Here is a 19,137-nt window from a genome sequence, read left to right on the forward strand (position 1 = left end):
TTACTGTGCACATTACTGTGTACATGATTGCATTACCTTACTGCTTTTGTGTGCATTACTACATAGCTGTGTACAGTACTGTATTACTGCATACATTACTGCATTATTGTGTACATTACAGCATTACTGTGTACATTGCTGCATTAATGCATTACTGCATTATTGTGTACATTACTGCTTTACTGTGTATTTTACTGTATTACTGTGCACATTATGACCAGAGCCTTGATATAATACATCTTGATGGGTAATGGATGCAGTAGCAGTATGAAAAATGACTGTTTGAATTGAAATCATATAAAATATAGGAGGAGAGAGAAGGAGACATACCCAGATGGTTGAGGTTGCAGTAGGGTTAGGGTTAGAGGAGAGGAGGAGAGAGGGGAGGAGACATACCCAGGGGGTTGAGGTTGCAGTAGGGTTAGAGAGAGAGGAGGAGAGAGGGGAGGAGGAGGAGAGAGGAGGAGAGAGGAGGAGAGAGAAGGAGACATACCCAGATGGTTGAGGTTGCAGTAGGGTTAGGGTTAGAGCAGAGGAGGAGAGAGGGGAGGAGACATACCCAGGGGGTTGAGGTTGCAGTAGGGTTAGAGAGAGAGGAGGAGAGAGGAGGAGAGAGAAGGAGACATACCCAGATGGTTGAGGTTGCAGTAGGGTTAGGGTTAGAGGAGAGGAGGAGAGAGGGGAGGAGACATACCCAGGGGGTTGAGGTTGCAGTAGGGTTAGAGAGAGAGGAGGAGAGAGGGGAGGAGGAGGAGAGAGGAGGAGAGAGGAGGAGAGAGAAGGAGACATACCCAGATGGTTGAGGTTGCAGTAGGGTTAGGGTTAGAGGAGAGGAGGAGAGAGGAGGAGCGAGGGGTTAGGAGGAGAGAAGAGGAGCCATACCCAGGTGGTTGAGGTTGCAGTAGGCTCTCCACTCTGATCCATTCCTGACTCCTTTCAGGGAGCTGGACTGATAAAGGAAACACACTTTATTAACATTAGGGCTAATTCAAATCTAAGATATGTACTGTACATACATGATGGTATAGATATGGTATGATATGATGGTATATATAGATATGATGGTATATATAGATAAATGATGGTATATATAGATAAATGATGGTATAGATAGACAAATGATGGTATATATAGGTAAATGATGGTATATATAGATATATGAAGGTATAGATAGAGATTTGATGGTATATATTAGAAATATGATGGTATATATAGATATGATGGTATAGAGATATGATGGTATAGATATGATGGTATATATAGATATGATGGTATATATAGAGCTATGATGGTATAGATATGATGGTATAGATAGAGCTATGATGGTATATATAGATATGATGGTATAGATATGATGGTATATATAGAGGTATGATGGTATAGATATGATGGTATATATAGAGGTATGATGGTATATATAGATATGATGGTATATATAGATATGATGGTATATATAGAGCTATGATGGTATATATAGAGCTATGATGGTATAGATATGATGGTATATATAGAGGTATGATGGTATAGATATGATGGTATAGATAGAGCTATGATGGTATAGATATGATGGTATATATAGAGCTATGATGGTATATATAGAGGTATGATGGTATAGATATGATGGCATAGATAGAGCTATGATGGTATAGATATGATGGTATAGATAGAGCTATGATGGTATAGATATGATGGTATATATAGAGCTATGATGGTATATATAGATTTGATGGTATATATAGAGCTATGATTTTATAGATATGATGGTATAGATAGAGCAATGATGGTATAGATATGATGGTATAGATAGAGCTATGATGGTATATATAGAGCTATGATGGTATAGATATGATGGTATAGATAGAGCTATGATGGTATATATAGAGCTATGATGGTATATATAGAGCTATGCTGGTATATATAGATTTGATGGTATAGATAGAGGTATGATGGTATATATAGATATGATGGTATATATAGATATGATGGTATATATAGAGGTATGATGGTATATATAGATATGATGGTATATATAGAGGTATGATGGTATAGATAGAGGTATGATGGTATATATAGATTTGATGGTATAGATAGAGGTATGATGGTATAGATAGAGCTATGATGGTATAGATATGATGGTATAGATAGAGCTATGATGGTATATATAGAGGTATGATGGTATATATAGAGGTATGATGGTATAGATAGAGCTATGATGGTATATATAGATATGATGGTGTATATAGAGCTATGATGGTATATATAGATATGATGGTATAGATAGAGGTATGATGGTATATATAGAGCTATGATGGTATAGATATGATGGTATAGATAGAGCTATGATGGTATATATAGAGCTATGATGGTATATATAGAGCTATGCTGGTATATATAGATTTGATGGTATATATAGAGGTATGATGGTATATATAGATATGATGGTATATATAGAGGTATGATGGTATATATAGATATGATGGTATATATAGAGGTATGATGGTATAGATAGAGCTATGATGGTATATATAGATATGATGGTGTATATAGAGCTATGATGGTATATATAGATATGATGGTATAGATAGAGGTATGATGGTATATATAGAGCTATGATGGTATAGATATGATGGTATATATAGAGGTATGATGGTATAGATATGATGGTATATATAGAGCTATGATGGTATAGATATGATGGTATATATAGAGGTATGATGGTATAGATATGATGGTATATATAGAGGTATGATGGTATAGATATGATGTTATATATAGAGCTATGATGGTATAGATATGATGGTATATATAGAGGTATGATGGTATAGATATGATGGTATATATAGAGGTATGATGGTATAGATATGATGGTATATATAGAGCTATGATGGTATATATAGAGCTATGATGGTATATATAGAGGTATGATGGTATAGATATGATGGTATATATAGAGGTATGATGGTATAGATATGATGGTATATATAGAGCTATGATGGTATATATAGAGCTATGATGGTATAGATATGATGGTATATATAGAGATATGATGGTATAGATAGAAGTATGATGGTATAGATATGATGGTATATATAGAGCTATGATGGTATAGATAGAGCTATGATGGTATAGATATGATGGTATATATAGAGCTATGATAGTATAGATATGATGGTATATATAGAGGTATGATGGTATAGATATGATGGTATATATAGAGCTATGATGGTATAGATATGATGGTATATATAGAGGTATGATGGTATAGATATGATGGTATATATAGAGGTATGATGGTATAGATGTGATGGTATATATAGAGCTATGATGGTATAGATAGAGGTATGATGGTATATATAGAGCTATGATGGTATATATAGATTTGATGGTATATAGAGATTTGATGGTACAGTGGCTTGCAAAAGTATTCACCCCTGTGGCATTTTTTCTATTTTGCAAACAAGTTTGGTGTTCGCCAAAAGGCATGTGGGAGACTCCACAAACATATAGAAGGCCTTACAACCTGGAATTCAAATTGGTTTTTTTGGGGGGGGGAGGGGGGGGGGGGGGGGTTGTGTCATTTGATTTACACAACATGCCTACCACTTTGAAGATGCAACATCTTTTTTATTGTGAAACAAACAAGAAATACGACAACAAAACTGAAACCTTGAGCATGCATAACTATTCACCCTCCCCCAATGTCAATACTTTGTAGAGACACCTTGTGCAGTAATTACAGCTGCATGTCTCTTGAGGTGTGTCTCTATAACCTCTTTTGGCTAGGGGGCAGTATTTTGACGTCCGGATGAAAAGCGTGCCCAAAGTAAACTGCCCAGAAGCTAGGATATGCATGTAATTGGTAGATTTGGATAGAAAACACTCTAAGGTTTCTAAAACTGTAAAAACTATGTCTGTGAATATAACAGAACTGATATGGCAGGCAAAACCCCGAGGACAAACCATCCCCCCAAAAAATTCAGCCTACCGCTGATTTCAATGGCTGGCACTTTTATTATAAGGCGAAATCATTCCTGATTGCAGTTCCTAGGGCTTCCACTAGATGTCAACAGTCTTTAGAAAGAGTTTCAGACTGTTTTTTTGAAAAATGAGGGAGAAGTTGTAGTTTTTCTAAGAGGCTCCCATTTTGGCTGTAGTGTTTCCATGCGCATGGACGAGAGAGCGCGTTCTTTCTGTTTATCTCGGGTAAAGACAATAACGATTCTCCGTCTTAAATTTGATTGTTTATTTGCGTATTAGGGTACCTGAGGTTTGATTATAAACGTTGACTGACTTGTTTGGATAAGTTTATTGGTAACGTTTGGGATTCATTTTGTATGCATTTTGAAAAGAGGGAAACCAGTGGATCATTGACTGAAGCGCGCCAGCTAAACTGTGTTTTTATGGATATAAAGAAGGACTTTATCGAACAAAAGGACCATTTGTGATGTAACTGAGACCTTTTGGAATGCCAACAGTATGTCTCTATAAGCTTGGCACATATAGCCACTGGGATTTTTGCCTATTCTTCAAGGCAAAACTGCTCCAGCTCCTTCAAGTTGGATGTGTTCCACTGGTGTACAGCAATCTTTAAGTCATACCACAGATTCTCAATTGGATTGAGGTCTGGGCTTTGACTAGGCCATTTCCAAGACATTTAAATGTTTCCCCTTAAACCACTCGAGTGTTGCTTTAGCAGTATGCTTAGGGTCATTGTCCTGCTGGAAGCTGAACCTCCGTCCCAGTCTCAAATCTCTGGAAGACTGAAACAGGTTTCCCTCAAGAATTTCCCTGTATTTAGCGCCACCCACCATTCCTTCAATTCCGACCAGTTTCCCAGTCCCTGCTGATGTCCCTGCAGTCCCAGTCCCTGCTTCCCAGTCCCTGCTTATGAAAAACATCCCCACAGCATGATGCTGCCACCACCGTGCTTCACTGTGGGGATGGTGTTCTCAGGGTGATGAGAGGTGTTGGGTTTGCGCCAGAAATAGCATTTTCCTTGATGGCCAAGGAACAGAGAACCTTCTTCCATATGTTTGGGGAGTCTCCCACATGCCTTTTGGCAAACACCAAACTTGTTTGCTTATTTTTTTCTTTAAGCAATAGCTTTTTTCTGGCCACTCTTCCATGAAGCCCAGTTCTGTGGAGTGTACAGCGTAAAGTGGTCCTATGGACAGATACTCCAATCTCCGTTGTGGAGCTTTGCAGCTCCTTCAGGGTTATCTTTGGTCTCTTTGTTGCCTCTATGATTAATGCCCTCCTTGCCTGGTCTGTGAGTTTTGGTGGGCGGCCCTCTCCTGGCAGGTTTGTTGTGGTGCCATATTCTTCCCATTTTTTAATAATGGATTTAATGGTGCTCCGTGGGATGTTCAAAGTTTCAGATATTTTTTTAAAACCCAACCCTGATCTGTACTTCTCCACAACTTTGTCCCTGACCTGTTTGGAGAGCTCCTTGGTCTTTATGGTGCCGCTTGCTTGGTGGTGTCCCTTGCTTGGTGGTGTTGCAGACTCTGGGGCCTTTCAGAACAGGTGTACATATACTGAGATCATGTAACACTTAGACTGCACACAGGTGGACTTTATTTAACTAATTATGTGACGTCTGAAAGTAATTGGTTGCACCAGATCTTATTTAGGGGTTTCATAGCGGAGGGGGTGAATACATATACACACCCCATTTTTCAGTTTTTTTATTTTATTTCACTTCACCAATTTGGAATATTTTGTGTATGTCCGTTACATGAAAACCAAATAAAAATCCATTTTAAATTACAGGTTGTAGTGCAACAAAATAGGAAAAACGCCAAGGGGGATGAATACTTTTGCAAGGCACTGTACATAGAGATAAGATGGTGTTTCATTGAGCGTCTGTATTCCATTTTGTATGTATGATTAAAACCACTTTTATCATCTGAGTGTATGTGTGTTACCGCGACAGTGAGCGTGCTGTCCAGGTTGGTGGTGATGGTTGAGGCCAGGCTATACTGAGGTACAGACACGGTGTGGTAGGAGGGGTTGGTAGTGTCATTACACTGAGGTACAGACACGGTGTGGTAGGAGGGGTTTGAGATACAGCTTCCTGATAAACTGCTACCACTCTGGGTTAGAGTCTGGGACACATCCAGGGTGGAGGGACGCATGGCTACCGTACTGCAACACTCTGAGAGACAGAGAGAGAGAGAGTTTACTTTAGTGCTCCCAGTGGACCACATCATTACTACAACTTTTTAAGGATCTTATTGGTAGATGGAATGGATCAGGGTAGCTTACCAGAGAGAGAGAGAGAGAGTGGTCAGTGCTGATGATTCTGAGGGCAGGTGTTTGGGGTCAGGGTTAGGATTCGAGTTAGGGGTTAGGGTAAGAGTTTCAGGTCAGGGTTAGAGTTAGGGGTTAGGGTTAGGGGTCAGGGTTAGGATTAGAGTTAGGGGTTTGGGGTCAGGGTTAGGATTAGGATTAGAGTTTCGGGTTAGGGGTCAAGGTTAGAGTTAGGGGTCAGGGTTAGGGTTAGAGTTATGGGTTAGGGTTAGAGTTAGGGGTCAGGGTTAGGGTTAGAGTTATGGGTTAGGGTTAGAGTTATGGGTTAGGGTTAGAGTTAGAGTTAGGGGTCAGGGTCAGAGTTAGTGGTCAGGATCAGAATTAGGGGTCAGGATTAGAGTTAGGGGTCAGGGTTAGAGTTCAAGCTTAGGGGTAGGGGTCAGGGTTAGAGTTAGGGGTTAGGGTTAGGGGTCAGAGTTAGGGTTAGAGGTCAGGGTTAGGGGTCAGGGTTAGGTTTTGAGTTAGGGTTAGACAGAGTCAACGCACCAGAATAGTCAGTGTGTGTTATCCTCAGGCCAGGTGTACAGGGTTAGGAGTTAGGGTTATGGTTAGGGTAAGGGGTAAGGGGTTAGAGTCAGGGGTTAGGGTTAGGGGTTAGGGGTCAACTCACCAGAATAGTCGGTGTTTGTTATCCTCAGGCCAGGTGTATATGCCACACTAGGCTGCATGTGGTGTCCCTTGTCCCTCTGTCTCTGTCGGAACCAGACAAACAGGCTGAGCATGGCCATCATGATGAGGAGGAGGAGGAAGATGATGCCCATCACAGCCCCAGCTGACTGGTGCTCTGAGCCTCCCCGCGCTGGACTGATCTTAGTGTAGGGGTTCATCTCATCCATCATCAGAGCAGCTGGGGAGAGGAACACACGGACAAGGGGGAGGTTAAGTGTGTGTGTTTGTTTGAGAGAGACAGAGAGAGAGACGGAGAAAGATAAAGCGATCGAGCTTGAAAGAGGGGGCGAGAGACAGAGATAGAAAGACAGAGTAAACCGTTCCCACGACAACAACAAACTGTCCAGTAGTGAGGATGATTCAACAATGTTTCTTTTAGGGAGCAAAAAAAAAACATTCAACAGATGTTACAAGAAAGTTCCCAGAATGTTTCATTAGGTTGTGTTTGTCCTTTAACTTCTTATGGCTGCAGGGGCAGTATTGAGTAGCTTGGATGAAAGGTGCACAGAGATGCCCAGAGTAAACGGCCTGCTCCTCAGTCATAGTTGCTACTATTTGCATATTATTATTAGTATTGGATAGAAAACACTCTGAAGTTTCTAAAACTGTTTAAATTATGTCTGTGAGTATAACAGAACTCATATGGTTGGCAAAAACCTGAGAAGTTCCACTTCCTATTCGGATTTTTTCTGGGGGTGGCATATTTTCAACCAAGCTCTCATTGAAATTACAGCGAGATATGGATGAGTTTTCACTTCCTACGGCTTCCACTAGATGTCAACAGTCAATAGAACTTTGTCTGATGACTCTAATGTGAAGGGGGGCCGAAGGAGACAGGAATTAGTCACCACTGCCACGATCCGACCATGCTTTCGCCATGCGCTTTCACATGAGCGGTGGAACGGAGGTCCTCCTCATCTGAAGTCAATCTAATTCTCCGGTTGGAACGTTATTCAAGATGTATGTTAACAACATTCTAAAGATTGATTCAGTACATCGTTTGACATGTTTCTACTGACTGTTACGGAACCTTTGGACATTTCGTCACGTTATAGTGGAGGCGCTTTGTGACTTTGGAATTGTTTACCAAACACACTAACCAAAGTAGCTAATTGGACCTAAATAGCGGACATTATCGAACAAATCAAGCATTTATTGTGGACCTGGGATTCCTAGGACTGCATTCTGATGAAGTTCATCAAAGGTAAGGAAAGATTTATCATGTATTTTCTGGTTTCTGTTGACTCCAAAATGGCGGCTAATTTTATTATATTTCTGAGCGCTGTCTCAGATTATTGCATGGGTTGCTTTTCCCGTAATGTTTCTTTGAAATCTGACACAGCGGTTGCATTAAGGAGAGGCATATCTATAATTCCATGTGTATAACTTATATTATCATCTACATTTATGATGAGTTTTTCTGTTGAAACGATGTGACTATGCAATATCACTGGATGTTTTTGGAACTAGTGAATGTAACGCGCCAATGTAAACTCAGATTTTTTTTTATAAATATGGACTTTATCAAACAAAACATGCATGTATTGTGTAACATGAAGTCCTATGAGTGTCATCTGATGAAGATAATCAAAGGTTAGTGATTCATTTTATCTCTATTTCTGCTTTTTGTGACTCCTGTCTTTGGCTGGAAAAATGGCTGTGCTTATTGTGGTTTTGTAGTGACCTAACATAACCGTTTGTAGTGCTTTCGCTATAAAGCATATTTGAAATCGGACACTTTGGTGGGATTAACAACAAGATTACCTTTAAAATGATATAAAACACATGTATGTTTGAGGAATTTTAATTATGAGATTTCTGTTGTTTGAATTTGGCGCCCTGCACTTTCACTGGCTGTTGTCATATCGTTAATGGGACTGCAGCCATAAGAAGTTTAAAGGTTCCCAGAATGTTTCATTGGGAACCTTTAAAGTACAAACACAACCTAATAAAACATTCTGGGAAACTTTAAAGGACAAACACAACCTAATTACATGTTCTGGGAACCTTTAAAGGACAAACACAACCTAATCAAACATTCTGGGAACCTTTAAAGGACAAACACAACCTAATCAAACATTCTGGGAACCTTTAAAGGACAAACAAATTTGATCTGGGAAGATTCTTGTAACATCAGGTGAACCTCTAGTAAGATGGCGCTGAAGAGCACTGTAGCCTTTCCTCGAGCTCCTAAAAAATGTGCAGGTTTGTACTTTTTCTTTGACCTACACTGTTGGAGCTCAGACCATAAGAATTTCACTGTAACCTGTGACTACATCTCCGACCCTGTGCACTGACTAATAAACTCATAAACAAAACAAAAATAAATAGATTTGATCAAAAACATTCTCTGATTGTTTTTAGGATTTTATCATCCTAATGTGAGATAAAAAAATAAAAAACCTAGCTAGAACTTAAATGTTCTGGGAATGTTCCCGGGTTTGCTGGGTAATATGTCAATTCTCCTCACCTTGGTCACAACGGATGCCTTTGTATCCGGTGGTGCAGTAGCAGGTCCCAGTCACATAGTCACAGGTGGCGTTGTTCATACAGTCACAGAGCTGCTGGCAGCCGTAACCAAACGTACCAGGGGGACACTCTGACAGGGGAGAGGAGCACTAAGAAATCACTAAAAGTAGTGACAGAGTGGGAGAATGGGTAGTGCACTAGAATGGTAGAGCAGTAAGGGCGCTCACTCATCCGCTGACACAGAGCACATGATGGAACTAACGGCACTCACTCATTCGCTGACACAGAGCACATGATGGAAGTTAGGAAACTCACTCATTCGCTGACACAGAGCACATGATGGAAGTTAGGAAACTCACTCATTCGCTGACACAGAGCACATGATGGAAGTCAGGGCACTCACTCATCCGCTGACACAGAGCACATGATGGAACTAACGACTCTCACTCATTCGCTGACACAGAGCTCATGATGGAACTAATGGCACTCACTCATTCGCTGACACAGAGCACATGATGGAACTAACGGCACTCACTCATTCGCTGACACAGAGCACATGATGGAACTAACGGCACTCACTCATCCGCTGACACAGAGCACATGATGGAAGTCAGGGCACTCACTCATCCGCTGACACAGAGCACATGATGGAACTAACGACTCTCACTCATTCGCTGACACAGAGCTCATGATGGATTTAATGGCACTCACTCATTCGCTGACACAGAGCACATGATGGAACTAACGGCACTCACTCATTCGCTGACACAGAGCACATGATGGAACTAACGGCACTCACTCATCCGCTGACACAGAGCTCATGATGGAACTAATGGCACTCACTCATTCGCTGACACAGAGCACATGATGGAACTAACGGCACTTCCTCATTCGCTGACACAGAGCACATGATGGAACTAACGACACTCACTCATTCGCTGACACAGAGCACATGATGGAACTACTCAGAGAGCCGAGTTCTTACCAAAGTTATTCTGAGATACAGGAGGAAACAGAGTAAGTCTGATTGGTCAATTCATTTCCTGATGCATTCAGTTGCAATGGGGACCAGCACCAAAAGGCCCCTAAGAGATTAAGGAGACATTGTGTAGATGTTGTGGCACTCACTCTGTTCACAGCTGGTCCCAATGAAGCCGGTGAGACAGGAACACTGTCCTGACATGTGATCACAGTTTCCGCCATTCTGACAACGACACACCTCAGTACAGTCTCTACCATAGAACCCTAATGGACAACCTGATGAGAGGTGAGGGAGTGAGAGCGAGAGAGAGAGAGAGAGAGAGGGGGGAGTGAGTGATGGTGAGGAAGAGAGGCAGAGAGAGGGGAGGGGTGAAGGAGATAGGGAAACAGAGATGGGGAGGGAGAGAGAGGGGGAGTGAGGGAATGAGAGAGAGAGAGAAAGAGAAGGGGGGAGTGAGTGAGGGAGAGACAGAGAGACAGAGAGATAGTCAGCATCAGAGAGATATTCAGCATCAGAGAGATAGACAGCATCAGAGAGATAGTCAGCATCAGAGATGTAGACAGCATCAGAGAGATAGTCAGCATCAGAGAGATAGACAGCATCAGAGAGATAGTCAGCATCAGAGAGATAGTCAGCATCAGAGAGATATTCAGCATCAGAGAGATAGACAGCATCAGAGAGATAGTCAGCATCAGAGATGTAGACAGCATCAGAGAGATAGTCAGCATCAGAGAGATAGTCAGCATCAGAGCGTTAATCAGACAGAGAGATAGCCAGCATTAGAGGTAGCAAGCACCAGAGAGATAGACAAAGAGATAGACAGAGAGATACTCAGCATCAGATAAATAGTCAGACAGAGAGAGTCAGACAGAGAGATAGCCAGCATCAGTGTGACTGATCCAACAAATCATAAAGCAAGAAAAGAGCTCACTCATCATAATGCATCATACAACACCGGGTGAGATTCAACAGACATTACCATTGCTTCATTACATGTACCAGATACACACCAAACCAGAGAACGACACCAAACCACAGAGAACAACACCAAACCAGAGAACAACACCAAACCAGAGAGAACACCAAACCAGAGAACAACACCAAACCACAGAGAACAACACCAAACCAGAGAGAACAACACCAAACCACAGAGAACAACACCAAACCAGAGAACAACACCAAACCAGAGAACAACACAAAACCAGAGAACAACACCAAACCAGAGAACAACACCAAACCAGAGAACAACACCAAACCAGAGAGAACAACACCAAACCAGAGAACAACACCAAACCAGAGAGAAAAACACCAAACCACAGAGAGAACAATACCAAACCAGAGAGAACAACACTAAACCAGAGAGAACAACACCAAACCAGAGAGAACAACACCAAACCACAGAGAACAACACCAAACCAGAGAACAACACCAAACCACAGAGAACAACACCAAACCACAGAGAAAAACACCAAACCAGAGAACAACACCAAACCAGAGAGAGAACAACACCAAACCACAGAGAGAACAACACCAAACCACAGGCAGAACAACACCAAACCACAGGCAGAACAACACCAAACCAGAGAACAACACCAAACCAGAGAACAACACAAAACCAGAGAACAACACCAAACCAGAGAACAACACCAAACCAGAGAACAACACCAAACCAGAGAGAACAACACCAAACCAGAGAACAACACCAAACCAGAGAGAACAACACCAAACCACAGAGAGAACAACACCAAACCACAGAGAGAACAACACCAAACCACAGGCAGAACAACACCAAACCAGGAGAGAACAACACCAAACCAGAGAGAACAACACCAAACCAGAGAACAACACCAAACCACAGAGAACAACACCAAACCACAGAGAACAACACCAAACCAGGAGAGAACAACACCAAACCAGGAGAGAACAACACCAAACCAGAGAGAACAACACCAAACCACAGAGAACAACACCAAACCAGAGAGAACAACACCAAACCACAGAGAACAACACCAAACCAGGAGAGAACAACACCAAACCAGAGAGAACAACACCAAACCAGAGAGAACAACACCAAACCACAGAGAACAACACCAAACCAGAGAGAACAACACCAAACCACAGAGAACAACACCAAACCAGAGAACAACACCAAACCACAGAGAACAACACCAAACCAGAGAACAACACCAAACCAGAGAACAACACCAAACCAGAGAGAACAACACCAAACCAGAGAGAACAACACCAAACCACAGAGAACAACACCAAACCACAGAGAACAACACCAAACCAGAGAACAACACCAAACCAGAGAACAACGCCAAACCAGAGAACAACACCAAACCAGAGAGAACAACACCAAACCAGAGAACAACACCAAACCAGAGAGAGAACAACACCAAACCAGAGAGAACAACACCAAACCAGAGAGAACAACACCAAACCAGAGAACAACACCAAACCAGAGAGAACAACACCAAACCACAGAGAACAACACCAAACCAGAGAACAACACCAAAACAGAGAGAGAACAACACCAAACCAGAGAGAACAACACCAAACCATAGAACAACACCAAACCAGAGAGAACAACACCAAACCACAGAGAACAACACCAAACCAGAGAACAACACCAAACCAGAGAACAACACCAAACCAGAGAGAACAACACCAAACCAGAGAGAACAACACCAAACCACAGAGAACAACACTAAACCAGAGAGAACAACACCAAACCAGAGAGAACAACACCAAACCACAGAGAACAACACCAAACCAGAGAGAACAACACCAAACCAGAGAACAACACCAAACCACAGAGAGAACAACACCAAACCAGAGAACAACACCAAACCAGAGAGAACAACACCAAACCAGAGAGAACAACACCAAACCAGAGAGAACAACACCAAACCACAGAGAACAACACCAAACCAGAGAGAACAACACCAAACCAGAGAACAACACCAAACCAGAGAGAACAACACCAAACCAGAGAGAACAACACCAAACCAGAGAACAACACCAAACCACAGAGAGAACAACACCAAACCAGAGAGAACAACACCAAACCAGAGAGAACAATACCAAACCAGAGAGAACAACACCAAACCACAGAGAGAACAACACCAAACCACAGAGAGAACAACACCAAACCAGAGAGAACAACACCAAACCAGAGAACAACACTAAACCAGAGAGAACAACACTAAACCAGAGAACAACACCAAACCACAGAGAACAACACCAAACCACAGAGAGAACAACACCAAACCAGAGAACAACACCAAACCAGAGAGAACAACACCAAACCAGAGAGAACAACACTAAACCAGAGAACAACACCAAACCACAGAGAAAACCAGAAGTCACAAGGCATTGCAGCCCAGTAAAGACTGAACTACAATGAAGAGTGAACATGGACAGCTGTGGTATCAACATCAGAGACAATGTAGACAGTCCATGAAATTCATGAATAAACAAAGAAATGCCTGTTTAATATGTGACTGATGAGGATCCTGCAATGGCCTTAGTTTATTCAATGCTTCACAGTTATATAATATAATTTAACATGCTATAATATACCATGTGTGACATACTAGTAAAACTATATGCAATCTTTGTGCAATATTTTCATCCCACTGGATTACTATACTGTATACACACTGCAGTACTGTCTGCTGCAGTACCGTTGGATGGCCAGTAGATGTCACTGTGTCTGTCTGCTGCAGTACCATTGGAGGGCCAGTAGATGTCACTGTGTCTGTCTGCTGCAGTACCATTGGAGGGCCAGTAGATGTCACTGTGTGTCTGTCTGCTGCAGTACCGTTGAACTGCCAGTAGATGTCACTGTGTGTCTGTCTGCTGCAGTACCATTGGACGGCCAGTAGATGTCACTGTGTGTCTGTCTGCTGCAGTACCATTGCACTGCCAGTAGATGTCACTGTGTCTGTCTGCTGCAGTACCGGTGGACTGCCAGTAGATGTCACTGTGTGTCTGTCTGCTGCAGTACCATTGCACTGCCAGTAGATGTCACTGTGTCTGTCTGCTGCAGTACCATTGGATGGCCAGTAGATGTCACTGTGTCTGTCTGCTGCAGTACCGTTGGACGGCCAATAGATGTCACTGTGTGTCTGTCTGCTGCAGTACCGTTGGACGGCCAATAGATGTCACTGTGTGTCTGTCTGCTGCAGTACCGTTGGATGGCCAGTAGATGTCACTGTGTGTCTGTCTGCTGCAGTACCGTTGGACGGCCAATAGATGTCACTGTGTGTCTGTCTGCTGCAGTACCGTTGGATGGCCAGTAGATGTCACTGTGTCTGTCTGCTGCAGTACCGTTGGACTGCCAGTAGATGTCACTGTGTGTCTGTCTGCTGCAGTACCGTTGGACTGCCAGTAGATGTCACTGTGTGTCTGTCTGCTGCAGTACCGTTGGACGGCCAGTAGATGTCACTGTGTGTCTGTGTGTGAGCTGACGGCTATGCTGTGTGCTATGACACCTACACCAGGACTACACACACACACACACACACACACACACACACACACACACACACACACACACACACACACACACACACACACACACACACACACACACACACACACACACACACACACACACACACACACACATCAGTCATAGGACTTCTGATTTTAACCAATACCAGACTTTTCTTATGTAAAGCGGGAAAAACACACTATGATTGACTACTTCCTATGGTAGATAGAGTATATTATTTTTCATGGCATGATGGTTTAAACCATCTGATTCTAGTCCTTGCCATTGAGTGATATATAACTCATGTGTGTTTCAGACAGAGAGATCAAAGCTTGAGAAAGAGAGTAGACAGAGAGATCAAGCTTGAGAAAGAGAGTAGACAGAGAGATCAAAGCTCGAGAGAGTAGACAGAGAGATCAAGCTTGAGAAAGAGAGTAGACAGAGAGATCAAGCACGAGAAAGAGAGTAGACAGAGAGATCAAGCACGAGAAAGAGAGTAGATGGAGAGATCAAAGCTTGAGAAAGAGAGTAGACAGAGAGATCAAAGCTTGAGAAAGAGAGTAGACAGAGAGATCAAGCACGAGAAAGATAGTAAAAAAGAGAGATCAAAGCTTGAGAAAGAGAGCAGACAGAGAGATCAAAGCTTGAGAAAGAGAGTAGACAGAGAGATCAAGCACGAGAAAGAGAGTAGACAGAGAGATCAAAGCTTGAGAAAGAGAGTAGACAGAGAGATCAAGCTTGAGAAAGAGAGTAGACAGGGAGATCAAGCTTGAGAAAGAGAGTAGACAGAGAGATCAAGCTTGAGAAAGAGAGTAGACAGAGAGATCAAGCACGAGAAAGAGAGTAGACAGAGTAAACAGAGAGAGACAATGGGATTAGAGAGAAAGGGGGAGAGAGAGAGAGAAAGAGAGAAGGACCCACTGGTTGCCTTCTAGGTTAAAGAGCTGGTAGTCGAATCCACTAAACTAGCAGGTGTTACACAGGGAAGAGACTCAGGGGGTTTGCTAATTTGGTATAAAGCAGACCTATGTTACAGCTGGCTAGAAATTAATAAGGTAATAATCTCAACAGAAAATGTCCTCCTGTGTGCAATCTAAGTGTCACATGATCTGTCACATGATCTCAGTATGTATACACCTGTTCTGAAAGGCCCCAGAGTCTGCAACATCGCCAAGCAAGCGGCACCTTGAAGACCAAGGAGCTCTCCAAACAGGTCAGGGACAAAGTTGTGGAGAAGTACAGATCAGGGTTGGGTTATAAAAACATATCCGAAACTTTGAACATCCCACGGAGCACAATTAAAGAGAGGGCCGCCCACCAAATCTCACGGACCAGGCAAGGAGGGCGTTAATCACATAGGAAACAAAGAGACCAAAGATAACCCTGAAGGAGCTGCAAAGCTCCACAGCGGAGATTGGAGTATCTGTCCATAGGACCAGTTTAAGCCGTACACTCCACAGAGATGGGCTTTACAGGAGAGTGGCCAGAAAAAAAGCTATTGTTTAATGAAAAAAATAAGCAAACACGTTTGTTGTTCGCCAAGAGGCTTGTGGGAGACTCCCCAAACATATGGAAGAAGATAATCTGGTCAGAGCTTTTTAGCCATCAAGGAAAACGCTATGTCTGGCGCAAACCCAACACCTCTCGTCACCATGAGAACACCATCTGATGTTTTTTCATTGGCAGGGACTGGAAAACTGGTTAGAATTGAAGCAATGATAGATAGCGCTAAATAAAGGGACATTTTTGGGGGAAACCGTCCCAGTCTCAAATCTCTGGAAGACTGAAACAGGAGGTTCACCTTCCAGCAGGACAATGGCCCTAAACATACTGCTAAAGCAACACTCGAGTGGTTAAAGGGGAAATATTTAAATGTCTTGGAATGGCCTAGTCAAATCCCAGACCTCAATCCAATTGACAATCTGTGGTATGACTTACAATTGCTGTACACCAGCAGAACCCATCCAACTTGAAGGAGCTGGATTGCCTTGAAGAATGGGCAAAAATCGCAGTGGCTAGATGTGCCAAGCTTATAGAGACATACCCCAAGAGACTTGCAGCTGTAATTTCTGCAAAAGGTGGCTCTACAAAGTATTGACTTTGGGGGGGGGTGAATAAATATGCACGTTCAAGTTTTCAGTTTTCATGTTGTTTAAATCAAATGATACAAACTCCCCAAAAATCTATCTTAATTCCAGGTTGTAAGGCAACAAAATAGGAAAAATGCCACGGGGGGTGAATACTTTCACAAGCCACTGTACCATCATATCTCTATCTATACCATCCTATCTATACCATCACAAGCCACTGTATATCCCCCCAATAGAATCCCCATACTTTAACTTCTTGAGGATAGGGTGCAGAGTTTTCACTGGGAAAAATAGCGTGCGCAATTTCAACTTCGTGCTACTCATCCCCAGAATATAAGATATGCATATTATTAGTAGATTTGGATAGAAAACACTCTGAAGTTTCTAAAACTGTTTGAATCATATCTGTAAGTATAACAGAACTTATATAGCAGTCAAAACCCTGAGGACTAACTTTTTTATTGTTAAGTTCCTGTATGTTCAATGGGATTTCATGGGCACACCAGAATTTTAATTACTATCCACGCAGTTTCTACTGCTTCCACTGGATGTCACCATTGTATGGAAAAAGGTTAAGGTTTTTCCTTAGTGAACTGAGAAAGATATTGACGCGGAAGTGGAGTGACGTCGTTTGTTTATGTTTGAGAGTTGAGCAAGACTTGAAAAGTACCGTGAGTTTGTTGATATCCTGTATTGAAAACAGATTGACCCGTCTTCAATTTGATCGATTATTAACGTTTACAAATACCTTAAGTTGTATTGCAAAAGTACTTTGAAATGTTTTGGCAAAGTTTAGAGGTAATTTTTTAGATATTTTGTCGTGATTTTGCGCAAATTGAACGCTATTTTTCCTGGTTTAACGGCGCCAAATAAATGGACAATTTTGATATATATGGACGGAATTAATCGAACTAAAGGACCATTTGTGATGTTTATGGGACATATTGGAGTGCCAACAAAAGAATCTCGTCAAAGGTAATGCATGTTTTATATTTATTTTCTGCGTTTTGAGTAGCGCCGGCATGGTTGAAATTGTCAAAAAAGAGAGTGTAGCCTCTGTACTATCATCAGATAATAGCATCTTATGCTTTCGCCGAAAAGCCTTTTTGAAATCTGACATGTTGGCTGGATTCACAACGAGTGTAGCTTTAATTTGGTATCTTATATGTGTAATTTAATAAAGTTTGATTTTATAGATTTTTTTTTGAATCTGGCGCTCTACATTTTAACAGGCTGTTGGGACGCTAGCGTCCCGCGATCCCAGAGAGGTTTTTAATGAAGACAGCTTCTCCATCCTGGAGGGGGAGATCAACCATTTCCAGGCCCAGGGACATGTACTAGTCTTTGGCGACCTAAACGCCAGAACTGGACAAGAACCTGACACCCTCAGCACACAGGGGGACAAACACCTACCTGGAGGTGACAGCATTCCGTCCCCCATATGCCCCCCTACAACTAGGACAACATAACCAAACAAAAACAGGTCAAAACTCCTGCAGCTCTGTCGCACGCTGGGCGTGTACATAGTCAATGGTAGGCTTTGAGGAGACTCCTATGGTAGGTACACCTATAGCTCATCTCTTGGCAGTAGTACTGTAGACTACTTTATCACTGACCTCAACCCAGAGTCTCTCAGAGGACAAAATGCAAACCCTCCAACCCAAAAAGGCCTGTGGTGTTGATGGTATCTTCAATAAAATGACAAAAGATACAAATTCAAATCGGCTATTCTTAAACTCTTCAACATTATCCTCAGCTCTGGCATCTTCCTCAATATTTGGACCTAAGGTCTGATCACCTCAATCCACAAAAGTGGAGACAAATATGACCCCAATAATTACAGTGGCATCTTCTGCAGTATCATCAACAGCAGGCTCCAACATTTCCTCAGCAAAAACAATGTCCTGAGCAAATGTGAAATTGTCTTCTTACCAAGATAGGTACGACAGACCATGTCTACACCCTGCACACCCTAAATGACCAACAAACAAAACAAAACAAAAGCAAAGTCTTTTCATGCTTTGTTGAGAAACAAAATGAAAAAGATTGACTCAATTTGGCCTGAGGGTCTGCTATATAAATTGATGGAAAACAGTGTTGGGAGGGGACATACG

At 42.1% G+C, this 19,137-nt stretch overlaps 1 protein-coding gene across 1 annotated transcript in view; it reads right to left on the reverse strand.

Annotated features, from left to right (window-relative positions):
* megf11 (multiple EGF-like-domains 11) overlaps positions 1-19,137 on the reverse strand; it is a 452,873-nt gene that overhangs the window by 5,016 nt on the left and 428,720 nt on the right. Inside the window, exons 18-22 of the mRNA XM_071405156.1 lie at positions 10,579-10,707; positions 9,452-9,580; positions 6,923-7,159; positions 5,928-6,157; positions 883-949 (exon numbers count right to left, since the gene is read on the reverse strand). Of these exons, the coding sequence (XP_071261257.1) occupies positions 883-949; positions 5,928-6,157; positions 6,923-7,159; positions 9,452-9,580; positions 10,579-10,707 (792 nt within the window). The remainder of the gene's footprint in view (positions 1-882; positions 950-5,927; positions 6,158-6,922; positions 7,160-9,451; positions 9,581-10,578; positions 10,708-19,137) is intronic.

Source organism: Salvelinus alpinus, chromosome 6 (genome assembly GCF_045679555.1).
Source record: "Salvelinus alpinus chromosome 6, SLU_Salpinus.1, whole genome shotgun sequence".
Classification (NCBI taxonomy): domain Eukaryota; kingdom Metazoa; phylum Chordata; class Actinopteri; order Salmoniformes; family Salmonidae; genus Salvelinus; species Salvelinus alpinus.